General features: G+C 50.9%; 1 protein-coding gene across 5 annotated transcripts in view; it reads left to right on the top strand.

Moving 5' to 3' along the window:
• ITPR1 (inositol 1,4,5-trisphosphate receptor type 1) overlaps positions 1-22,665 on the top strand; it is a 295,697-nt gene that overhangs the window by 245,822 nt on the left and 27,210 nt on the right. For all 5 annotated transcript variants that reach the window (XM_033132948.1, XM_033132953.1, XM_033132950.1 and 2 more), the window contains 7 exons: positions 4,449-4,571; positions 9,600-9,775; positions 13,647-13,811; positions 18,266-18,461; positions 19,490-19,582; positions 20,703-20,842; positions 21,409-21,574. In XM_033132948.1, the coding sequence (XP_032988839.1) occupies positions 4,449-4,571; positions 9,600-9,775; positions 13,647-13,811; positions 18,266-18,461; positions 19,490-19,582; positions 20,703-20,842; positions 21,409-21,574 (1,059 nt within the window). The remainder of the gene's footprint in view (positions 1-4,448; positions 4,572-9,599; positions 9,776-13,646; positions 13,812-18,265; positions 18,462-19,489; positions 19,583-20,702; positions 20,843-21,408; positions 21,575-22,665) is intronic.

Consider the following 22,665-nt stretch of genomic DNA (forward strand, 5'->3'; position numbering starts at 1 on the left):
TCTCAGAATGATGTGGCTCTGACTTCTGTTCTGCTCGGCCACCCCCACCCTGCTCTGCACCCCCTGCAGATTACATAACTGCTCCCAGACTCTCACCTGCAAAGTGGGGAGTTAAGAGCTCCTGACTAATGGATTGACTGCAGCATGGCCGTCTCATGCTCCCAGACGTATATTACATTGTCGCTGATACTTTGTTTAGTATTTCTTTGTTCCAGAATCAGTTTTCGTTTCAGTGAAACTTAAACACAGCTATAGTTGTCAATTGAACGATTTCAATGGGCTTGAGCGCTTCGGATGGGAAGAAAAAAATTGAAAATAACTGAATTAAACATTATTTGCATGTTGAGGGAAGGGAGAGATGTCAGAAGTGCAACTAAAATGAGGTACATGTCCCCTCTGACTAGCTTATTTCTCTTCACATGAATCTGCTGAAAAGATTTTTCTGGCTTATTCGTGAGGCTGCTGTACCTTTTCCCGAATGTATCACACACACAGAATCGTCTGTGCTTTGGCCAGTCTGCAGCTGGGGCCAGACAGAAACCAGGTCTGAGGGTGACATTGCTTGGTATTTTCTCCTGCAAGTGTTAAAATGCTCAATTCCTAGGCTTTCCAGAAGAAATCCTCTTCCCCGCTCCTCTTTCTGTCTCTGTCACACACACACACACACACACACACACACACACGCACGCCCTTCTGTGCATTCACATCCCCTCTTGATCACGCCTCTGACGTCTTCTCAGGCCTCGCCCCAGTGCAGTGAACACTCCAGGCCAAGAAAATTCAAGGACAGTGAGCAAGGGAACGGAGGCAGAGCTGCATATGCTGACACTTTCTCAGCTGGGGTTCTCGCGGATGGTTTGCCCATGTGTCAGAGTGGAGCTGAGAGTTCTGTCGCCACACGGAGTCCAAGTCATCAGCAAGGCCCACTTCCTTTATAAGCAAGCAAGCAAAAAACTAGGAAAGACTGTTACCAAGGGATGCCCTGGGTTGCGGTTATTTCGATTGCCCCGCCTACCTGGGATCGTGGCAGTCTGTCTGTCCACTGTGATGTAGCCGGTGTGTTGATCCAGCCAAGTTTTAGGCCCTCGTAAGTAGAAATGTGCTAGCGGGGAGAGCGGAGAATTGAATGATGGGTCAGCTCTGATCCCTTCCTGAGAGGACGTCCCATCTGGTGGGGGCAGACCACACACCACGTTTTCAGTGGCTGTAATTGAAGTGGCCGATTCCTAGCAGGGCGGTAATCAGGCCCTGCCACATTGTGGACATGTGGGAGACTGAGGCTTCTGAGGAGAGGTGAAATCTGAATGGCAACTGAAGGATAAACACGAGCCTGGGAGGTAGGGGGAAGGGAAGGCCTGGTCATTTCCTGCTGCCGCTGTGACAAATCACCACAAACTCGGAGCCTTACGACAGCAAACATTTATTGTCTTACGTTCTGGAAGCCAGAAATCTAAAAAGCTCCTCACTGGGCTACACTCAGTGTGTCGGCAGGGCCAGGAGCCTCCTGGAGGCTTTTTCAGCTTCTAGAAGCTGCTGCCGTTGCTCAGCTCTCAGCCCCTTCCTCCGTCTTCAAGGGGCCAGGAGAGACTCGTGCTGCGTCCCTATGACTCTGACACTCTGCCTCCCTCTCCCACTTACAAGGACCCTGAGGTGGTGCCGGGCCCACCGGGATAACCAGGGTCGTCTCCCCATCTCGGGGCCCGTAGCGTCAGCACGTCAGCAAAGTCCCTTTTGACACAAGGTGACAGCCCCAGGTTCTGGGGAGTAGGATGTGAGCGTGTTTGGGGCCGTTATTTTGCCCACCACAGAAGGTGTGTTAGTTGCATTCCATTGCTGTGTAATAAAACTACCCCAAAACAGTGCCGTAAATATGTTCTCGGTTTTTCCAGATCAGGAGTTTGGGGGTGGCTTAGCTGGGTGGTTCTGCCTCAGGGTCTCTCCTGAGGGGAAGCCAGAGCTACTGTCATCTGAAGGCTGGACTGGACCGGAAGGACCCACGTCTTACTCACATGGCTGTCGGCTCAGTTCCTGTCTGCATGGACCTCTGTGGGGCTGCTGGAGAGTCCTCACAATGGGGCAGTTGGCTTCCTCAGAGCAAATGACTGATGAGAGAGGGAGGGAGAGAGGGAGGAAGAGAGGAAGGGGAGAGAGAACGCACGTGGGAAGCGGCAGCTGCAGTGCTTTTTAGGACCCGGCCTCAGGAAGCCCGCCCAGCACTGCCACTCGGTGCTGTTTCTTAGAAGCAAGTTGCTACCGTGGTACCTTGTGCTTACAGCCCACACTCGGGGGGATGGGATTAAGCTGCACCCCTTGAAGGGAGGGGTATCAAAGAATTTGTGGACATGGAGGCTGGAGACTGCAGGGTGTTTCAGGGACCGTCTCTAGGCTGGCGTGCAAAGGCAGTGTGTGCGGGGCAGGGAAGCGGGAGAAGAGTCTGGAAAGGGAGGCGACGACACGGTTCCCCCATCACAGGAGATAGCAGACCGTGCACATCAGACAGGCTCTAGGTGTCTGCCTGCACCTGGACAGACACCCCATTGATTCAGAGGGCTGACTTCACATTCAGAGGGACACTCCATTTCAGTGGCATGTTAGCCTTACAAAAATAAGTTTGTGAACTGTCTGCCGTCGTCGCAGGCCGTTTGTCGCAGTTGTGCTACAGCAGCCTGCAGGGGCTACTCCCACATTTGCTGGGGAGAACCCCGTCTGAAGAGTGCTGGCTTACACAGACCATCACCGACCTCTGCCATGTCCTTTGTTTTTTTCTTTTGACGACTGCTTACGTGCTTTTCACACACACACACACACACACACACACACACACGGAGAGGGTGTTGTGAATTCCCGCACACCCCTCACTCAGGTTCAGTGATTCCCGACCTGTTCCCATTCTCGACGTCCCTCTCTCCCCTCGGAGTTTTCCCATCCAGACCAGAAATGGGCTGCAGTCCCAGAGAAACGCCAGTGGCCATTTTTCCAGAGCCGTGATTTCTCGTCTGCTGTCTGCCGCAGCCGTTAACTCACCACAGGTCCCCGTTATCGGACCTTGGCAGACTCCTGGTCAGCTCCTCCGTGGAGTGGTGACATGAGCCATTTATCTCTCCACTTGTCACCCCCAGAGGGTCACTGACCTGGGTGACAAGAGCACCACAGCGTCTGCCCTCTGCTGGGCCTCAGTTTCCCTCATTTATAAAATGAGAGTTTTTTGTTTTTTTTTAACTAGATGGGGCTTGTTGCTCTAAAAGTACAGCCTGGAAACTTCGGCTGTTACCACGTGCAAACATGCAATGACCAATTATGAAATTACCCGGGCTCCGTTTTCTTGTGCTCGATTCTAAGCAGAGGCTTCCACAGCCTTGGCTGCTGCTGTGGCATCGTCGCAAGGTCACTGGGTTTGTCATTGCTGCTGTCTCTAAAGTTAAATGACTTCACTGGGGAAGAGGAACACACGATAGAGGTCCCTCCTCATACGCCACGCTCTTCTTTGGAGGGGAGGGTGTTGAATGAGACTATCTCTTGGGAAGTTTGCCTCTGGCAGGGAGACTGCGATCATTCTTCCACGTGTGTTTTTGATCATCATCTAAGCGTAAGGCGCCACCCAACGAGTTCGGGGGGGAATGAAGCACCAGGGCCCCCATCGTGCCACAGGTTGGGGGCTCAAACACTGAGAATGTGTGACGTGGTGTCACCTATTGGGAATAGCGGAGTAAGGTGGCAGCAGTACAAGCGTGTCTGTCACCCGCTTAGTGGTGGCATTGGTACCACATTCTCTCTCCACTGTAGCCTTTGGGGAATGGGGACTCTGCTGTGACCACCCGGTCGGCAGCTCTCCCTCCTCGTTCCCCCGCCCCCCAGAGTGGTCATCAGACTTCAGGAAAACGGCAGATGACTGTGTCGGGAAAGGGATCTGGTCTTTTAGCACCGTGAGTTAGTGGAGAACTTTGGGCGGGAGAACTTTGGCGGGGGGCGGCGGGGGCATGCGGAAATGACAGCCGTCCTAGTCTGGGGCCCAGCTGGGCCAAGTCTGATTGCCACGTGCCCCCCACGACCAGTGCCCACACTTCTCATAGGCTCATTGAAGCCGCGGGTCTCTGGGCATCTCCGCTGGTCCTGGAGCCCTGGGGGGGCCTCAGGATCCAGCGCGTGAGCGGTGGGTACCCCCAGGTGCCGTAACTGAGGGCGTTGACCAGGGCCAGGCAGGGTTCTCGATGTCCCAACTTGTCTCCTTCTCTTCCTTATCCCTAAATACATCTTCTGCTCCAGTAAGTACTCCGAACAGAAATAAACCGATCTGCTGTCGTTAGGAGCCTGTGAGTCACCTTCAAAACACACGGTCGTTTTTGCTGTTGTGGTGGAAACCGGGAACGAGGGCCTGTGGGTGCCAAGCGGGCAGCGGGGTGGTGTGGTGCCCCCGGCTGGGACCTCACCGGCTCGCCGTGTCTCCACAGCCCAGCCTGTGCTGTACTGGTGTGCTCGCAACATGTCCTTCTGGAGCAGCATCTCGTTCAACCTGGCTGTCCTGATGAATCTGCTCGTGGCCTTCTTCTACCCGTTCAGAGGCGTCCGCGGAGGTATTCTCGCTGTGATGTCAGGGAAGGCTGGGGCATGCATCTTCACTGGGACCCCTGGCAGGATGGGCACAAACGTGGGGTCCCCGTTACCCATCTCAGACCAGCTGAGACTGAAGCTTTTAGTTTTAAATTTAACTTAAAAATAATAGGAAGTTTCTGTCTATGTTTATTGACCAAGAGAGAAGCTGTGCCCTGTTAAAACTGTAAGAAACCGTCTCAGTCGCCTTCCTCATTGTATATGGGGGAAACTGTGTCTCAGAGAAGTTCAGACACTCAGTCAAGTCTCACAGCGATAGCGAAGCCCGGAATCGAGATATCTGACGCTCAGTCCAGGAGATTTTTTTTTTCCTCTACAGCATATTTCTAGAGTGGATTTCAGACAACGAATTTCTAAGAAATCTCTGGAATTTTTGGGGGTGGGCAAGGGGTGGGGTGAGGCAGGGCTTGAGTGACTGCAGACTGTGCCTCCTTGGGCGTTTAGTCATAAGAGTGACATGCCATGACTCCCAGAATAACACGTGACATCCATGTTTCTTGTGGGCCTCCCCCCGCCCTCCTTCCCGTCACCTGTATACGCACTCTCCATACTTGGCTGAGGACAGGCACACAGTTCAGAGGGGGCACGTGTGCACCCGTGTCCTGGAGGCATTCAGGTTCCAGGAGAGGTGGCTCCTTGGTCATGGTCCACGGCCCCCTTTCTGACACCTACAGCCACCTCCTGGGGGGTCGACTTTACAGCTCAATGTTTCCTCAGAGCTTCTTGGCAGGTCAGCTCGCATACATGTGTGACAAACGCCAGGAGCCACCTTGTGTGAAACATGGGATAAAGGCCCCAAAGTAAGGCACACAAACAATGCAGGAGTGAGTTCCAGGCTGAGCTCTTGAGCCGGATAGCGCAGGTGTAGACACGTGTATGACAGCACGCAGACACTTAGCCACAGTACACGACAGTCCGGTCTGACAGCAATGACGTGTTGTGAAGCGTGTGTCTCTAACTTACCCATTTGAGGAGCTAGCTTTTCTGTTTGGCCTTAACTTACATTGAAAGCTCTGTTTGAGTGATTTTCACCTAAACACAGGTCCGGGGGCTTTTCTTTGAGATGCCATGTCAGGAATCCTACGTGCCGTGGCTGGAAGGATTCGCCAGGCCCACAGGGCTGCCAGGTCTTCTCCAAGGGCACATCTGCCCAAAGTGAGCGGCCAGTCAGCAGAGGCAAGAGTGAGAAGTGGTCAGCCAGGAGCTCGGTCGGAGATGACAGAGCCCAGGCTTACTTTCTCCGCAGGGGAGTCATCATATGTGTCCCAGTAGGTTCTTCAGCCATGACTGGATATATTTTTATTTCCACTCCATTTCTTTAAAAATACTTTAAAGCAATTTTTATTATACCTTGACCATTTTCTTCACTGGTCAGTGTGGCAGCCTTGAGGCAGTGTCTGGGGACAGTAGGGGACAGCTCCTCTCCCCTGCAGTGCCACGCCTGGTCCAGTGGGGACCTGGACCTGGAAAGTCTGGACTTGGTGTCCATACCTAGGAGAGCAGCTCTGTGCTTATCACTCTCTCTCTCTGCAAGGAGCTACAAGGAGCCAGTGGTTGTGGAACCATGGTGTGGACTTGGAAATTCCTGTCGAGTTCAGGGACAAAAAGTTGCTGGCCCAGCCAGGGTCTCTGGGGCGTCCTGTTTGCTGCCGAACCAAGTTTGACACCCACTGAATGAGATGATATAGGTCCTTCCAACTCTGCACAGTGGCTGTAACGTGACACCAACTCAGGCTGGGCTGCAGGAGTCCAGGCTTCCTGTTTTGGCAACGTGGGCCTTAGAGCTTCATGTCGATGGACTGAACGGGAAGCACAGTTAGATCTACTGGGAGAAAAAGAGGGTGATCGGACCTCAGTGACCGAGATCGCCTCCGACACCGCCAATCACTCGCAGGGAGATTTATTTTTTTCTTTTTGTGAGGCATTGTGGAGGCGTCTTCTAAACTCACTGGTAATCATCTTAAGAGAAAGGTGGTGGTAGCCCTACTTACCTGAAAGTATTTCTTTGAGATCAGTATTTTTTCTTGTGAACTCCTAAAACCAGGGTTTCCAAAATGTCCCTCTGGAATGTGTAGAACGCCAGGTTACATGTGCTGATGTGGCTTACAAGACCTGTGGCCGCCAGGGACAGCAGTGGCCTTAAAAGCTCCCATCAGAAGTATCATTTCAGAACAGATGAGTTACACAGTCTTTCAAAAGCATGAACCCTGGACAGCTTCAGGTTCCACACTGAATTTGTGAGCAGGTCATGATGATTAAAGCAAACACAGTACTATTTTTTAAACTTACTGAAATTTTCAAATGTATGTGGGAAGAACAGCATAATAAACTGCCACATACCCATCAGCCCAGCTTGAACAATTACCAACATTTTGCCAATCTTGTTCATCCATCCCCTTACTATATTTTCTGAAACGTTTTAAAGAAGTCTTGTTGTTTTGCCCATAAATATTTCATTGCACATCTCTAACTTCAAAGGATATTTCTAAATATGTACAATAACCATACCATCATCATATCTAACAAAACTAACAGTAAATCATGTAATAGCCTGTCCATTTTCATGTTTCTCTAATTGTCTCAGAAACATCTTTTTATAATTTTTTTGTTGTTGTTTATTGAATCTAGCATTATTTTCTAACACTGTTTTTATGTTAGGGACACAGCAGTTTTTTATACTGGCTCCTTCAGGATTTGTGTATGTCCTTTGTAGTGGTCACATTTATTATAAGATCTTAAGAGTTAAAGATGGTGGTTAAGCACTTAAGAAAATGAAAGGCAAGCCACAGACTGCAAGAAAATATTTACAAAGCAGGCATCTGACAAAAGGCTTATATCCAGAATACATAAAGAATGCTTACAACTCAGTTATAAAAAGACTACCCGATTAAAACAATGGGCAAAAGACTTGATCTGATACTTCACAAGAGAAGATACACAGATGGCCGATAAGCACCTGAGAAGATATTCCACATACCTAGTTATCAGAGAAATGCAAATGAAGACCACAATGACAGTGCACTACAAACTGGCTAGAATGGCTAAAATTAGAAAGACTGACAACACCAAGTGTTTGTGACGATATGAGAAGTGGAACGCCCAACGCTGCGGTCACTTTGGAAGACAGTAAGATAGTGTCTTATAAAATTGGACATAGGAGTCAAAACTATACTTCCATGTATTTGTCCAAGAGAAATTAAAACATATGCCCTGCCAAGGTTTATACTTGAGTGTTCCCAGCTGCATCATTCGTAATAACTCCAAATTGTAAACAACCCAAATACCCACTCATTGTTGAGCAGATAAATGAATTGTGGTATATCCATGCTGTTGAACTCAGCATTAGAAAAAACCGAGTATTAATACATGCAGTAATTTGAGTGAATATAAAAAATTTGCTAAGTGAAAGAAATTAAAAGACTACCTACTAATGTGATATCTTTTCCATTTTTATGAAATTCTAGAAAATGCAAAGTTGCAGGCTAGGAAGCAGATCAGTGGTGGCCTGAGGGTGGAGATAGGTCCAGGTACCACCTGCAGGGGCACGAGGACACCTTTTCGGTGATAAAAATTCTTCTGTGTCTTGCTTGTGTTGGCAGTTATGTGTCGCTACATGTGGTGGTTGCGTGACTATGTAAACTGCCAAAATTCATCAAATTCTACACGTGAAATCAATGGGTTTTTCTTTTTACAAAAGAAGTGGTAGTTAAGGACTATGGACTGCAGGGGCACGTGGACTGCAGCCACTTGCTCTGTCTCGGGCAAGATATGTAACCCCAGGCTCAGTTTTCTCTCGAGGAAAATGGAGGTAATAGTGCCGAGCTCGTAGAGTGGTGGAGAGAGTTAAGTAAGTGATCGTCAGTATAAAGGGCTCACGTGATATCTACCCGTTGTTAAAAGCACAGGAAGTGACACACATAGGTCAGTGTCCACTTCTTCCTGAATTAGCAAAGAGCTTCTGCCTCTCTCTGCCCATTTCTAATCAGGTTTCCCCTGAAGGATATCAGAAGGGGAGACTAGGAAGCTGGGGTTGGGGGACTGATGTTAGAGAGAAAATGAGTCTCAACGGGTGTGGAGTAAATGGACGCGGGCAGCCAACAGGCGGGGGAACAGCTGTCATCTCCAAGGGCGTCTGCTTCCTGGGTGGTGCTGCAGTCCCGCCCGGGAGAAGTGACACTCCTTTATGTAAGTGGTCTTAGTCGTGGAGCACTGCTTGTTTACATCTGAAGGCGACTCAAAATGTGACAGCGTTTGAAATAGGGTTTTGTTATTTTTTTTTTAATGAGTGTTTTACAGAACTATATTTTTAGCCATGTTGGCTCATGTTATATAACCAAGCCGTCTCGTGGGACACTGTAAATAGAACTTGCAATAGCAAGAGATGACAAGCTGGTATCGGCTCTCTGACTACAAGGCTAATCTAATGGTAGGATGATGCTGATACGGATGATGCCTTCCCCTTCCCTTGAAGAAATGTGATTCAGGCAGAGGACCTGCACATTGCGTGCTTTTAATAGAAATTAGAAGTTTAGGCTTGCAGTTCACCTCCCCTAAGAGTGAAGTGTGACACATGGATGAGCTTACTTATTGAACAGTCATTTGACGGGTGCCTCCTGGGTGACAGGTGGCCACTAGAAAATAGTATCCTGTAGGGATGACCAGGGAACACAACTCAGAGGAGGAAGGAGCGCCGGGCATGTGTTTTGAGGAGGCAGGGGATGCAGGGGGCTTCCCAGAAGAGGTGACGTCTAAGCTCAGACCTACGGTGACTAGGAAAGGGAAAATTTCCCAGGTAGAAGGACCGTGTGTGAAGGTTTGCAGGTGGAAACAGGGATGGGACTCGTTATGTCCAGGGCAGCAATTTGGAGAGGAGAGTTGGGACAAATAAGGCCAGAGAAGTGATTGACAAATGAGGCCGGAAGTATGATGAAGCCCGTGTGGATCGGTCACTGTCCTCCATGGGGCTGTGATGCCCCACCGTGTCTTTCCAGGGACGCTGGAGCCACACTGGTCGGGACTGCTGTGGACAGCCATGCTCGTCTCCCTGGCCATCGTCATCGCGCTCCCCAAGCCCCACGGCATCCGAGCCTTAATTGCTTCCACGATTCTCCGGCTGATATTTTCTGTTGGGCTGCAGCCCACGTTGTTTCTCCTGGGAGCTTTCAATGTAAGTATGGATACCTTGCTTTATGGTTGACACAAGACGAGGAATGCCTCCCTCCCTGGTAGAACTGTGGCCTGCGCTTTCCGTGGCGACAAATATTGTGTGAGTCAACTATTAAGATAGCAGAAGCGAGGCAGAGCTGCCGGTGGACCGGTTCCTCTCACCTCTCACAGTGCAGTGACCCTCTCGATGCATTTCCAGGCCTGGCCCATCTCACTTTTAGGGAATGTCCCTCTCAGACCTTCAGCAGGAAGGGAACAGCTGAGATTTAAATTAGTCTTGCCAATCTGATCATACGTGTACTGGCTGGGACAGGAGATTTGAAGCCAGTAAATCAAATGATCAAATATTAACACAGCGTCCACTGCTGGTGAGGCCACACAGAAGAGAGGAGACGTGAGAGGAATATTCAAACCGAGAGGGAGCCAGTAGTGAGGTTGGGAGAGAGCCGGAGTGATTTCAAAGTCAGTGGTGACTTTCGGAAATGCCGTTTCACTACAGCTGAAGCCAACTGACGATGGGAGAATTCTGAGGCAGTGGAGACAGCTGACATGAGATAGCAGATGTGCTGGAGAGGTTTCCTGGTGAGAGGAAGGAGATTGGGACGTGTGAGGCAATGCCTTCCAGAAGTTTCTGCCGTGAGCACATGAGGCTGGAGGTTACTGTACAAAACCGGAAGTCATATTGCAAACTCAGGTTAATATAGTGGTGCAGTGCAACAATAAATGTGCCCAGATGGGCATTCAGATGGCAAAGGCAGCAAGGACTTTAGGGGAGGGCAGCCCTAACCAGCCGACAAGCTCAGGGAGGACGCCAGGGGGAGGCTGTGTCCTAAGGGCAGGAGAGGTGCCGGCCAGGAAGCGGGCTGAGAGCAGCACTCGCCCCGGGGCCCCCCAGGCCGAAGCAGCGGGAGCCCAGGTCGGCTCCGTGTGGTTCATGCAGTGGTGGGCAGGACCGCTTCCGGGATGAGTGACCTGGCCCTGGGCTCCAGGATCTGGCACTTGGCTTTATCCTCCAGGTCTGCATTCCCGAAGCACGTTCCAAGCTGGTAAGTCGTGGGGGGCCTATGGTCAAATCAGTGTGGGAAATGCTGGCTTAAACAGAACGAAAGGCCCTTCCACGTGCCCATGTGGGCTGTGAGTCTCCCAGGAAGGGACCTGGTCTCACGGTGTTTCCCAAACTGATTTGCTCGGTTTTTTTTTTAAGTATCACTTGGAATTAGTGTACAGACTATAGGTCGGGAAAGTCTGCGCCCAGTAGCAGGAAATGGCTCAAGTGTTTTTGAGGAAAGGAACGATAGGTACAAAGAAGTACTCTTGAGAAAGTACCTTTAGTGGTGGCTTGTGTGGATTCAAGTGAGAAGGGCCACCAGCAGGGTGGCCATGGAGGCTGCAGCAGAGCTTTCCATTAGGTGTGCAAAGCCTGGGAGAGGTAAGAAGGCAGGTACAGGTGTCAGAGCTGCAGAGGAGAGAGTAACAGTGGTGGGCGTGGACTCAGAGCCTCACACCTGAAGACAACCCAGGGCTCCATCCCGGTCCCTGTCTGGGGCGGAGGAGTTAGTGCTGTCTGATTGGGGGGGCAACTGGACCTGCAAATTTTGTCACAGAGAATTGGGAGGAGAATAATGTCATCCACTAAAATGAAGTCGTGCAAAGACCTAGTTTTCAGGGTGGAAATACACTGAAATTGTTGACATATTGGGCTTGAGGTGACAGGACAAGCTGTTATGATAGCTGTGGCCTCTGGAAATGCATGATCAGAGTGACACAGACATACTGGTCTTGGAGAAAGGAGTGTAAGTGTCACCTGCAGTGAGACAAAGCCACTTAAGAAGGAAATACAGAATAAACAAGTAAATTAAAGGAAAACTCAGTGTTTCAGAAGTTGTCTTGGATGGGCTGTCTGGTTCTTTTGTTTCTCTGGCCTTGAATCGCCCCACTGTTGTCTCTTAACATAGATCAGTTGGGAGAAAGGCTCAAATTATACAATTAATAACCACTTATAACAATATTAGCTTGGCGGGAAATGCTGAAATAACTATAATAAGCAATTAGAATTTAAAAAGAGGAACACGTGGAGCATAGGGGAGAAGAAAGATTAGCTATGGACAGAGAAGGAATTTGGAGAACTAAGCTGGCGGAGCAGGACGGTGGGGGGGACAGTGATGGGGGGTGGGGGGGGAAGCCGTGACCTGCTGTAGGATCTGGGAGACCCCCGCAGGTGCCCCTGCAGAGTCCTGTGTAGACGTGGAGAGGTGGGACCGAGAGCCGGATCGAAGACTGATCGAGCAGCGTCACCAGGACGTTGGGACCACAGACTGAGTCCACGAACAGGAGAGTTTTGCTGGTGGAGAAAACTGGGGCAGAGGTGAAAGGGGAGGCGACTGCTCTGTCGTGCAGGCGCAGGAGCCTGGGCGTGTTAGAGCGACTGGAATGTCAGCCAGAGCGTGGCCATTTTTTTTTCCTTTTCTGCAGCTGCATCAATGCAGCTCATTCAGAGTCAATGATACTCTCTCACCCTGTGAAAGAGCCTACACTGGTGAAGTGCAGAATGTTAGAAAGAAAGAAAAATAACCACCTGCTGGGTTGAACGCGTACTGTCTGAGAAAGCCAGACACGCTCCGTGTCCTTACTTATCTGATTGCAGAGCAGCTCACTCACACTGAACCCCCAGATTAATTGGCAGAACCTCCCAGCCAGTGGCCAGGCCAGCTAGGGTGGCAGACGGTGGTTTTTACCAAGTGTCTCTGGAGAGCTTTCTCTCCAGCCTTCTCCTGATGCAAGTTTTTGTATCTGCACGTTGCTACACTTCTAGGCATGGGGCTTCTGTCACAGGTGGGCTACATCATACAGTACATCCGCCTTGCGTGGCCGGTGCCGGAAAACCGAATCCACACTACTGGAAGCACAGGAGGAAATGTCTGGGTTCGAGTGACTGAGAAATCGAGAGGCTGGCTTCAGGTGTGGCTGACGCCCGGGGCCTGGGCAGTAGCGTCAGGGCCCAGCTCCACTTGTCCCTCTTGGGTCTGCACTGGTGCTTCTCGAAGGCTCCGAGGTATGGCAGAACGGATGCCGGCAGCTTCAAGCTTCCTTTCTCTCAGGTTCCAGGTCAGGGGTGATGAACAAAATGGTATTTTCTGCGGTCCGAGGAAAGGTCTCAGTGGGTACCAGGGGCTTCACTTGGTCGTGTGCCTGTCCCAGAACCAACGCTATTGTCAGGGGCAGATGATATTCTGATTGGCCAGGATGGAGCCCCACCTGGACCTCAAGGACTGATAAGAAATTTCCCCGAGGAAAAGGAGAAGTTATTCCCAGAAGGGGCAGGAGAGTTGAACTCATCCTGAAGTCCCTTTTCTCCCCCCAAGAAAAATCTCGTTTTCCTGGTGAAGTCACAGCAGGTGCGCGTCAAGGACGGACTGCTTCTCGTTCAGTTGTAACCCTCTAGTGCCTAGAGCGCCACAGACACTCAGAAAACGCTTTTCATCACACCCATCACAGGGCTCATGGATTGAGGTGGCTTCTGTGTTTGACTAACTCATATAAGAATGTTAGAAATGATTCATACCTCATTTTGGAAATCATCATTTCAGTACATGCTAATTTTGTTTTTGTCATATACGAATGCCACTGGATGGCTGCTGTCCATGAAGTGATTTGACTACCCATAACTTTTAACATGCCTGAAAAGCAAAGGAATGAAATGACTTAGATCCGCAAGATGGTTCTTGGCGGGTCCGGTGGGCACTTGGCTCCAGAGGAAGCTTCGTTTGGGGCCAGTTACTGACACACGTGACCACAAATCGTCCTTCGCGCTCACGGAGTGTCTGAAGGTTGGTATAGTCCTGCCTGGGTGACTGTCCCTCTCATTGTTCCAGGTCTGCAATAAAATCATCTTTCTCATGAGCTTTGTGGGCAACTGCGGGACCTTCACTAGGGGCTACCGAGCCATGATCCTGGATGTCGAGTTCCTGTACCACTTGTTGTATCTGCTCATCTGTGCCATGGGGCTGTTCGTCCATGAATTCTTCTACAGTTTGCTGGTGAGTTCCTGGTGGTGTCCACAGATGCTCCACGTTGAGAACCAGGAGAGTGTCTGTCCTCCCTCTCGTCCCTCCTTGTAATGGCGATGGGTGTGCCTGGTGTATTATGGTCATAGCCTCCCATCTGCAGCGTCTGGGGAGCTGGACAGGAAGCCGCAGGGAGCTGGGCAGCCGTCAGGTGCCCAGGTGGCGCCGGTCACGCTCCGTTTACTGTTTGTGACAGACGTGCCACAGCAGGAGATGTGTGCCTGTGTTTGTCTTTGTTTCTTAGACTCAGTCAGTGCTTACCGAGGAGAGTGTTTTTGAGACTGTCGTCGTCTTATAGTCCCGCTGGGCTCCATTTCCCAATGAAAACATGGAGTGACAGCAAGAGCAGGAGCTATTCCAAACTCCCAAGACCTGTGCCAAGGAGCTTGACAGATTTCCTCGTCCAGGAGACCTTTTCAGTAGAAGTCATTGTGTGCCAGTGTGGGCCAAGTGCTTAGTGTCTTGATAGCCTGTCACACGAGTTGTGCCCGTCCCCTTCCTCCTGAACGGTCATTTTTATTTTTAAATTACAGACCAAATATCTGTGTAGTCTCCTGTCATTAGAGGGATTCACTCTAATTGTGCATAGAAACCATTTCCTTGTACTACATCATACGATACGAAGCGTAACATGGACCTGTCTGCAAGCAAAACCATCCCTCAAGGGATGAGAAGTATGAAAATGTAAGGATAAAATAACGATCGAGGTCTTAAGACGAGAGACTTACAAAAGGGGGACAAGGAAAGCTCTTCAGGGTGGGCTCTGGGCTGCTTACTGAACTGCTCTGAGCCTCAGTTTCCCCAACTACAAAACGAAGAGGAGGATATATGACCCTGACAGGGCTGTCGTAGGGATTATACGCAGCTGTGTATGCCAGGGTCTTGGGATGACGCCGCCTCACCGTCCGTGCTTAGCTGTTGCGAGCTATCCCTGTTGCCTTTGTCAACGCCTGGCCACCCCCCATCCAAACCCCACCAGCAGTCCCTGTTCGGGTCAGCAGGATTATTAGCTCATTCCTCAGCAGGGACATTGGCAGGCCGAGGCGAGTGGCCTTTGAGGTTTTAGGCAAAGAAGTCTCTGGACGTACCTGTGATCGCTATTTGTGTGGCCTCTTTTGGTCGCTCTATATCAGACATCTTAGGGCTCAGTATGTTTCTGAGCCTTTTTGCAGTGATGTTGCTGGTTGGGGTTCCAGGGTGTGAGGCAGGGAGACACGAGTCTCCAGGCAGGAGGCAGTCCAGGCGGCAACCTCTCCCGAGAGACAGGAGGGTCTCCTACAGACAGTGCCGTCTCTCCCTGGGAGAGTCCGCTTTTTCCCACAGTCTCCATCCAGCTGGCTTCATTTCCTTTTCTGTTCATTCACGTCCCCTTCCTTGGGTCATTAGCAATGCCAGCCAGTGCCAGCGCTAAATGTGGGGGCTGTCACGGTGAGACAAACCAGTACCATCCCTGCCCTCCGGGACCTCCCCGCCCTGAAGATAAGGTACTCGCATTATTGAGTGTTCACTGTGTGCTTGTTCATACTCTCTCCAGCTACCTCTGAGGTAGATGATACCTGCACACGACAGGTGGTGAAACGGAGGCGTGGTCAGGTTAGGGAACCTGCCCAAGTCCCGCAGAGACGGGGAGCAGCCCAGCTCTGCTGGCCCAGCCCTGACTGCCTTTCACCTGAGCTTGTGAGAAAGCCCCTGCTTCAGACAACTGGTGTTTCCCATCACGGTTTGCTCTCAGATCTCATCTGTCCCAGCAACAGGAGGGGCTGACTCGGGGCTTTCGATGACATCACCAGAGCTCTACTCACTTTTAGAAAACTTAACAGGACCAAATGACACTGGCTGGATGCCTCTCGTGTGCATCCAGGGTTTGCTAAGCTGTCTGGTCCTTGACTTGTCTGCGACCTCAAGTGACGTGTTTCTTTTGGTGTCAAATGCAGTATTTACCACGTCTGTTGAGAACCACAGACAAAATACTGAAATCATTCAAATTATTACACAAGTACAGAAAGCCTGTGGTAGAAGGCACTGGAGAGAGAGACCTCCAGGGAAAACCCACGTCTCACAGGCATGAAAGCTCCACGCCAACAGGCCAGAAACGGAGAGTGGGTGACGGAGGCCTCCGACGAGGGCTGGGGCTCCTGAGACTGACTGAACCTGGCCTCGCGTCTGCATTCAAGCCGTGTCCTTAGAAAAATATTAACGCCCCAAGGTGAAAATGTGCAAAGTTCATAGACAGGCAGGTAACAAAAGGAGAAATCCAGACAGAAAAGCTGGGAAAATGTACATCCTCGAGGCTAAACAAAGACATGCTAATTAAAACAGCTGTGAATCTTCCATTGTACCTGTGACATTGGGAAGTGTTCAGAAGCGTGGCCGTGGCCACGTCTAGTGAGTGTGGGCTACACTGGGCATCGCAGTGGGGAGTGTAAAGGGCTCCCACCTTTCTGGAAGGCAGTGGGGTAACATGTCTATTACAACATTCAACCCAGCAACTCCATTCTGGAAATTCACCAAAAAGAGAGAACGGGGCAGGTATGTATAGAAGCAAGTACGGAAGGGTTCATGACAGTCTTGTTTTTAATGACATATAATTGAAAACATCTTGACTGTAAAAAAAAGAAAAGATAATTAGTTAACTAAACGGTGGCTTTTCCATACAGTGAAATACGAGGTGGTCATTTTTGACATGAACGTGCTCACGATTGCTTGGTGAAAGAGGCTGACTACATGCCAGTATGATGGTATAATATTTTTGTAAAAGTACATATGCATATATTACATTTTTTTCAAATGTAAGTCTAGAAGGAAATAACTTCTCGAGTAGATGTCTATAGATGGCGGGGTTCTTCGTGGTTTTTGTTTTTCTTTGTGCGTTTCTGTGTTTTCCAAGTTCTCCTCATGGAACTTGTGTAATTTCCTGATTAGAAGAACGCTTTTCCTTTATAAAGTCATGCACATCCATTGTTTTGAAATCAGAAATAATAATGAGTGAAAAGAAAAAAAATCACTGTCACTTCCATGATTGGTGGGAAGGGCTGGCATGTCATCTCTGTGGTTCACCCACAGAAAACGCGTCATTTGTTTGTTGTGTGACATTGCTGTCACTTGCGACTCGGCAGTGTGTTGCTGGGAAATACCTCACCAGCCTTAAAAGCTGCATTAGCCTTTTGTGCTCTCCTGCTGACTACACGCTCGCATCCGTGTAAGGTTCCTCCTTGACCGGGTGCTCTCCCCACTGGTCTCAGGCACAGACAGGTGTTGCGGAGGCAGGAGGGCTCATGGACCAGAAAATGAACTCAGATGCAAAATTCTACGTTGGGAGGGATGGGGACGTCAGCAGGTTCAGTCCACTGGTTTTACAGACGAGGAAACTGAGGCCCAGAGATGCGTTCAACATCTTGCGACAAATGGAAAGCAAAGCAGAGTCAGGATTCAGCCTTGTCCCCTGACTAACTTGGCTGTGTGCAAAGCTGCAGTGGGGAAGCACCTCCAGGGGAGGCCCAGATGTCAGCACAGCTGTCGGGGCTGTACCTGTAAGGACCGACGGGGTTCCTCCGTCCCCCATGAAGCCACCTTCTTGCAAAGGGTAGGCCTCGTAGCAGATGGCAAGCCGAGATGTGAGCACGCCATGACTGCAGGGGCTTCGGCCCCCACCAGGGGGTAAGAAGGGCCTAGGCTTCCTGGTGTGTCACTGCCACCATTGTACCTGCCATCGGCTACTTGTGTGACCGTTCTTCATCAGGAAATTAATGATAATGATCTATCGTCTATCATGTACTTAGCACATAAGTATGACCATACGCTAAGTACTATATGTACATCATCTGTTTATTCTTTACAATAACTCTTTGTCCTTCAGTCTGAGGTGTCCTGCAGGTGAGGAAACTGAGGCTCGGGGTGTGGGGGGAAGGAAATTCCTAGCCCAGGCCACTGGCCACAGGTTGCTAAGATCTGAACCTCTGTCTAACTCGGGAGTCCTTCCTTGCTCCCTGCACTGGCTCCACAAGGCCCTGAGCTCCAGGCAGGCGAGCCCGGTACCCGGGGCGACTGGCCCTTAGTTCAGACTCAGTCCCCACGGCCTGAATGGAGCCTGCCAGGACCTTGTCACTTTCCTCGCCCTTGTTTCCTGAAACTCACTGGTACGACCCTGTACTTTCTATAGTGCTAGGACTGCTCACCTGTCTGTGTGCCCCTGAGATCGCTCTTCTTTCCTGCCTGCCTTTTCTGTTTATCTTTCCTCACTTTTCCCATCTCACTGTTGACTGTGAAGACAGCATGTGAAAAGTGGTAGGCTAGCAGTATATACTGCTTTGGGGTTTTCAGAAGGTTAAGTGCCTGTACAGCAAGCTTTCATTACAGGACAGTGATCTCTGTGTGTCACAGAGGCCTCTGAAAGTGTCCCGTCGTCTTCTTTCTGTTTGCTCCACAAGCTTTTTGATTTAGTGTACAGAGAAGAGACTCTGCTTAATGTGATTAAGAGTGTCACCCGGAATGGACGGTCCATCATCTTGACGGCAGTTCTGGCTCTGATCCTGGTGTACCTGTTCTCCATCGTGGGCTATCTTTTCTTCAAGGACGATTTCATCTTGGAAGTAGACAGGCTGCCCAACGAAACAGTTCTCCCAGGTGGGTGTCGGATCGTCTCGCCTTTTTTAATGTTAAAAGAACGTTTCCTGATTATAACTGAACTGAAGGGAACCGTACCTTTGTGGAGTAAGTATCTCCCTGACACCAGCGTATGCGCAGCCTGAACGTGAGACAATGGTTCGCTAGGTTAGGGGCCTCCCACGGGGACCCTGCACGTGTGGTGCGTCTTTATAAACCTTCCTGGGAAACGCCCACAAGGTAAGGTGGAAAACCGCAGACTAGCTACAGGGGGACCCGTGTGTGTGTGTTTTTTAACTAAAAAGTTCACATATGTCTCTGAGAGTATGGGAGAATGGACCCTCCGACTGCTAGCAGTGGCCATCCCTAAGGCTTTCTGACTACATGCAGGTTTTACAGTGGGCTTGTGTTATGTTTGTATAAAGCAAGAACAGAGAACACATGCGATTGTGAGAATGAAAAAGAAATCATACTTGAGTGCTTTTTTCCCTCAATTAAAATATCTGACACTGGTCAGTGAAATATTACTGGTTTTTCATCAGTTAGCCAGGCACCCTAAGTCCACTGAGCACACCAGAATCACGGAGACTAAGCCAGGCGGCCTTTCTTCCTTCCCCGCACGCCACTCCAGCCTCCACGCTGACATGGAATGGCCTGTGTTCCAACCATCCCAGGGTCTGAACTAAACTGATCCGGCCCATGGATTTGCGCTAATGCTCACCGACGCTTCTGTGCAAAGTTGGTGTAAACCTTGCTGGAGTTCGCACGTTCAGCCATGTTTGTCAGAGTTTCAACTGTTGAAAGTTGGAGAGGTGCTATTTAAGTGCGATGTTTCTAGTAAGCCTCCAGGAATTGACACTTCAGGCTGTTCTCCCATCCAAGATCACCAAATGAAAGTGTAAACTGCATCTCTACTTGGAATTTATGTGCAGGAGTGTAGGGTGTTATTTGTGTAAAGAATTGTTTAATCAGCCGTGAATCAGGGACTTCAAACATTTTAACCATCTGCTCTCAGATTGTGCATCATGAAATTTCCTTCTCTCTCCCAGAAGCCGGAGAGAGTTTGGCAAGCGAGTTCCTGTACTCTGAAGTGTGCAGGGTAGAGACAGGAGAGAACTGCTCGTCTCCTGCTCCCCGAGAAGGTAGGACCTCGTAGCCTGAAGCCGCACGTTGGTGCCAGGCTTAGCGACCCCTGATGTTGGAATCAGATGAAAGCAAAGTCGCTGCTCAGAAGCAAGGCCAGTGGCAGAGGCTGGGAGAGCAGAGGGAGACGAAAGGAAAGGAAGGCGCCATGGGATTCAGCCAGTATTCCCTGAGTGCCCACTGTAGCCAGAGACTGTGCTGTCCTCTAAGATACCGTAATATGGGGGGAGGCAGGCAGCTGGGGGATTACTTGAGAGTTGCTAAATGCTGGGAATAAGGGTGGGATGCAGAAGATAAGCACCCGGCCTCGTATTGGAGTAAGAGTATCACTGAAGAGGTGATAGCTAAACTAAAACAGAATCTTGGGTGAAGGAAGAGGGGCAGGTGTTCCAGTTAGAGGGAATAGTGTTGTCTGCAGGCTTAGGGAGAGACTGTTTATGAGGAAGAAGAGGAGCAAGAAAGGAAGCCAGAGAGCTCAGTAGAGGGCCAGATCATGAAGGGTCTTCCATGTCCGGCTAAGGAGGTTAACCTTCATCCAAAGAATGACTGGAAGTTGTTGAAAGCGGGTGATAGGACGAGATCAGTGTTTTATGTTAGCAAGACTGCAGCTTGTCACTGCAGCTGGAGAAAAGAACACAGCAGGCAGCAGGGCACACAGCAGTGAGAAGGGACAGCCTCCGATGTAAAGCGGTTTGTCCAGAGGAGGTGCTGTAAGACTGGCTTTAGCCCTCACAGCGTCCCCAGTAAGGAGCCTGGGTCCGGTGGCATTACCGTCAGCCGAGTGAAGAGAGAGGCTCCTGCTTCAGTGTTAAGCAACTTCAGGTCCAAAGCCTCGTCAGAGCTGGGACTAGAGTTTAAAATCTGCAAATAGGACACATTTTAGATTTAATAGAGGGCAGGGCAGTTCTGAGACGCTCGGGAACGAGCAAGGGGCAGTGATGAAAACAGAATCGCCCCAGATGCCTTCATCGCGTCAAAAGAACGGATGTGATGCGTGGAATCCTTCCTTTTGTTCTTCCTTGCCCCTGTCGCTCAGCTGGCGAGGTGGCTTTCAGGGGCCATCTCAGAGCGCTGAGCCTGCCTTCGCTCACGTCTGTCCGTCACTTGCCGTGTTCACAGAGCTGCTGCTGGCCGAGGGGACGGAGCAGGACAAGGAGCACACGTGCGAGACACTGCTCATGTGCATCGTCACGGTGCTGAGCCACGGGCTGCGCAGCGGCGGCGGCGTGGGCGACGTGCTCCGGAAGCCGTCCAAGGAGGTGCTGCTCCCCCCCCCGCTGGGGGGGCGCGGGGGGAGGGGCGGACGGGGGGAGGGGGGGGGGGGGGGGGGGGGGGGGGGGGGGGGGGGGGGGGGGGGGGCGGGGGGGGGGAGGTGCACAGCCCGCGGGCACACGGGCAGCCTGGGCGGGGGCTGCAGGCCAAGCAGCCACTCAGGGCCACTTCCCTCTCGGTCTGTCACTGACACCGTGCAAGGGGGCCAGTGCTCCAGTCACACTTAAATGACTGCCCCCTTTTGGGTTGGGTCTGGCCCCCCTGAACACGCTCCACAGCCCCTCCGCGCCCAGGAAGCGCGGCTCTGCACAGGTCACGTGACACTCGGGGACGTCACAGTGGAACCGGGCGTGGGAAGAGCCGCGGTTGTGGCTTCTCAAGTCTGACGCCCTATTTCACTTGGGCCAAAGTCAACTGAGGGCTGCTGCCGGGGCTCAGGGTGTGCCACGGGGTCGTGACGTCTGACTGGGGTGCGGGGAGTCGCCCCTCGTGGCCTGGCCCTGCGGACCCGCGGGCGGGGGGTCACCTGGCTGACGGAGCCGCCTCTCCCCAGGAGCCCCTGTTCGCCGCGAGAGTCATCTACGACCTCCTGTTCTTCTTTATGGTCATCATCATCGTCCTCAATCTCATTTTCGGGGTCATCATCGACACCTTTGCGGACCTGAGGAGTGAGAAGCAGAAGAAGGAGGAGATTCTGAAGACCACGTGCTTCATCTGTGGTGCGTGCGGCGGCCGGCTCGTCTTGGGGCGCTGCCCGTGGCCTTGGGGGGCTTCTCCTGGGAGTAACTGGGTGCCGATGGGCCCCGTACCGCAGTGGCCACTCTGTTGTAAGGAACGGGGCCCTGGGAGCAGGCGCATGATCGCGTACCGTTTGGTATGAATGCATCTCGGGGTCTCGTTGGGCCCCCGAGTGTCCCTTGGCCCCAGTCTAAGCGACTGCAGGGGAGGCCTTCGCCGCAGCCGGTACCGAGCTGCACGTGAACAGAGGCCCCTCGTAGAGCGAGCGTATGGCCAGAGGTCGGGAGTCCGACGGGTTCTGGGTAAGCGTCTGCCACGGCCTCGCCGTGCCGCCTTGGTTTAGTCATTTCGCTTCTCCGAACCTGCACTGCTCATCTATCTGTGAAATGGGTGCAATAGTATGCTTCCGCATTGTGGTGGGACTTAGGAGAGCTCGTTTATGTGATGCTCCTCGGACAGACCTGCAGTCAGGTGCTAGGGGATGCGTAGGGAACGCCCACATGGGGGCGCGCCACCAAGGAGGTCATCTGGGAGCTGAGGGATCGGTTCAGGATTGTCCGTAATACACTTAACTAAGCATGTACATTTCCTACTGGTACGCATGCTCAGATGACATTTTCCATTTAAAACTCCTTTAAAACCTTTTAAAGCATTTTTTTGACATAATTTCCAGAGTTACAGAAAAATCATAGCAATAGTACAGGGAATTTCTATATACTATTCACCCAAATTCCTCCAATATTAATATTTTGCATCACGGGCTGTATTCATACATACGCACACACAATTTTTCTGAGCAGTTTGGGAGTGGCTGACACAGTGCCCCTAAATATGTCCGTATATAGGTCCCAAAACAAGAGGCTTCTCTTACATGTCTGCAGTATAATTATCAGAATTGGGAAATGAACAGAGACACCATTCTATTGACTAATTTAGATGTTACCTTTTCTCCTGGGAATGTCCTTTGCAGCAAATGAAAGTCCCAGGTCACATGCCGCATGTAGGCCTCATGCCTCTTTAGCCTCCCTTACGTTTTTGAAGAATGTAGGTCGGTTATCTTGTAGAATGTCCC

This window comes from Rhinolophus ferrumequinum, chromosome 17 (genome assembly GCF_004115265.2).
Source record: "Rhinolophus ferrumequinum isolate MPI-CBG mRhiFer1 chromosome 17, mRhiFer1_v1.p, whole genome shotgun sequence".
NCBI classification, from domain to species: Eukaryota; Metazoa; Chordata; class Mammalia; order Chiroptera; family Rhinolophidae; genus Rhinolophus; species Rhinolophus ferrumequinum.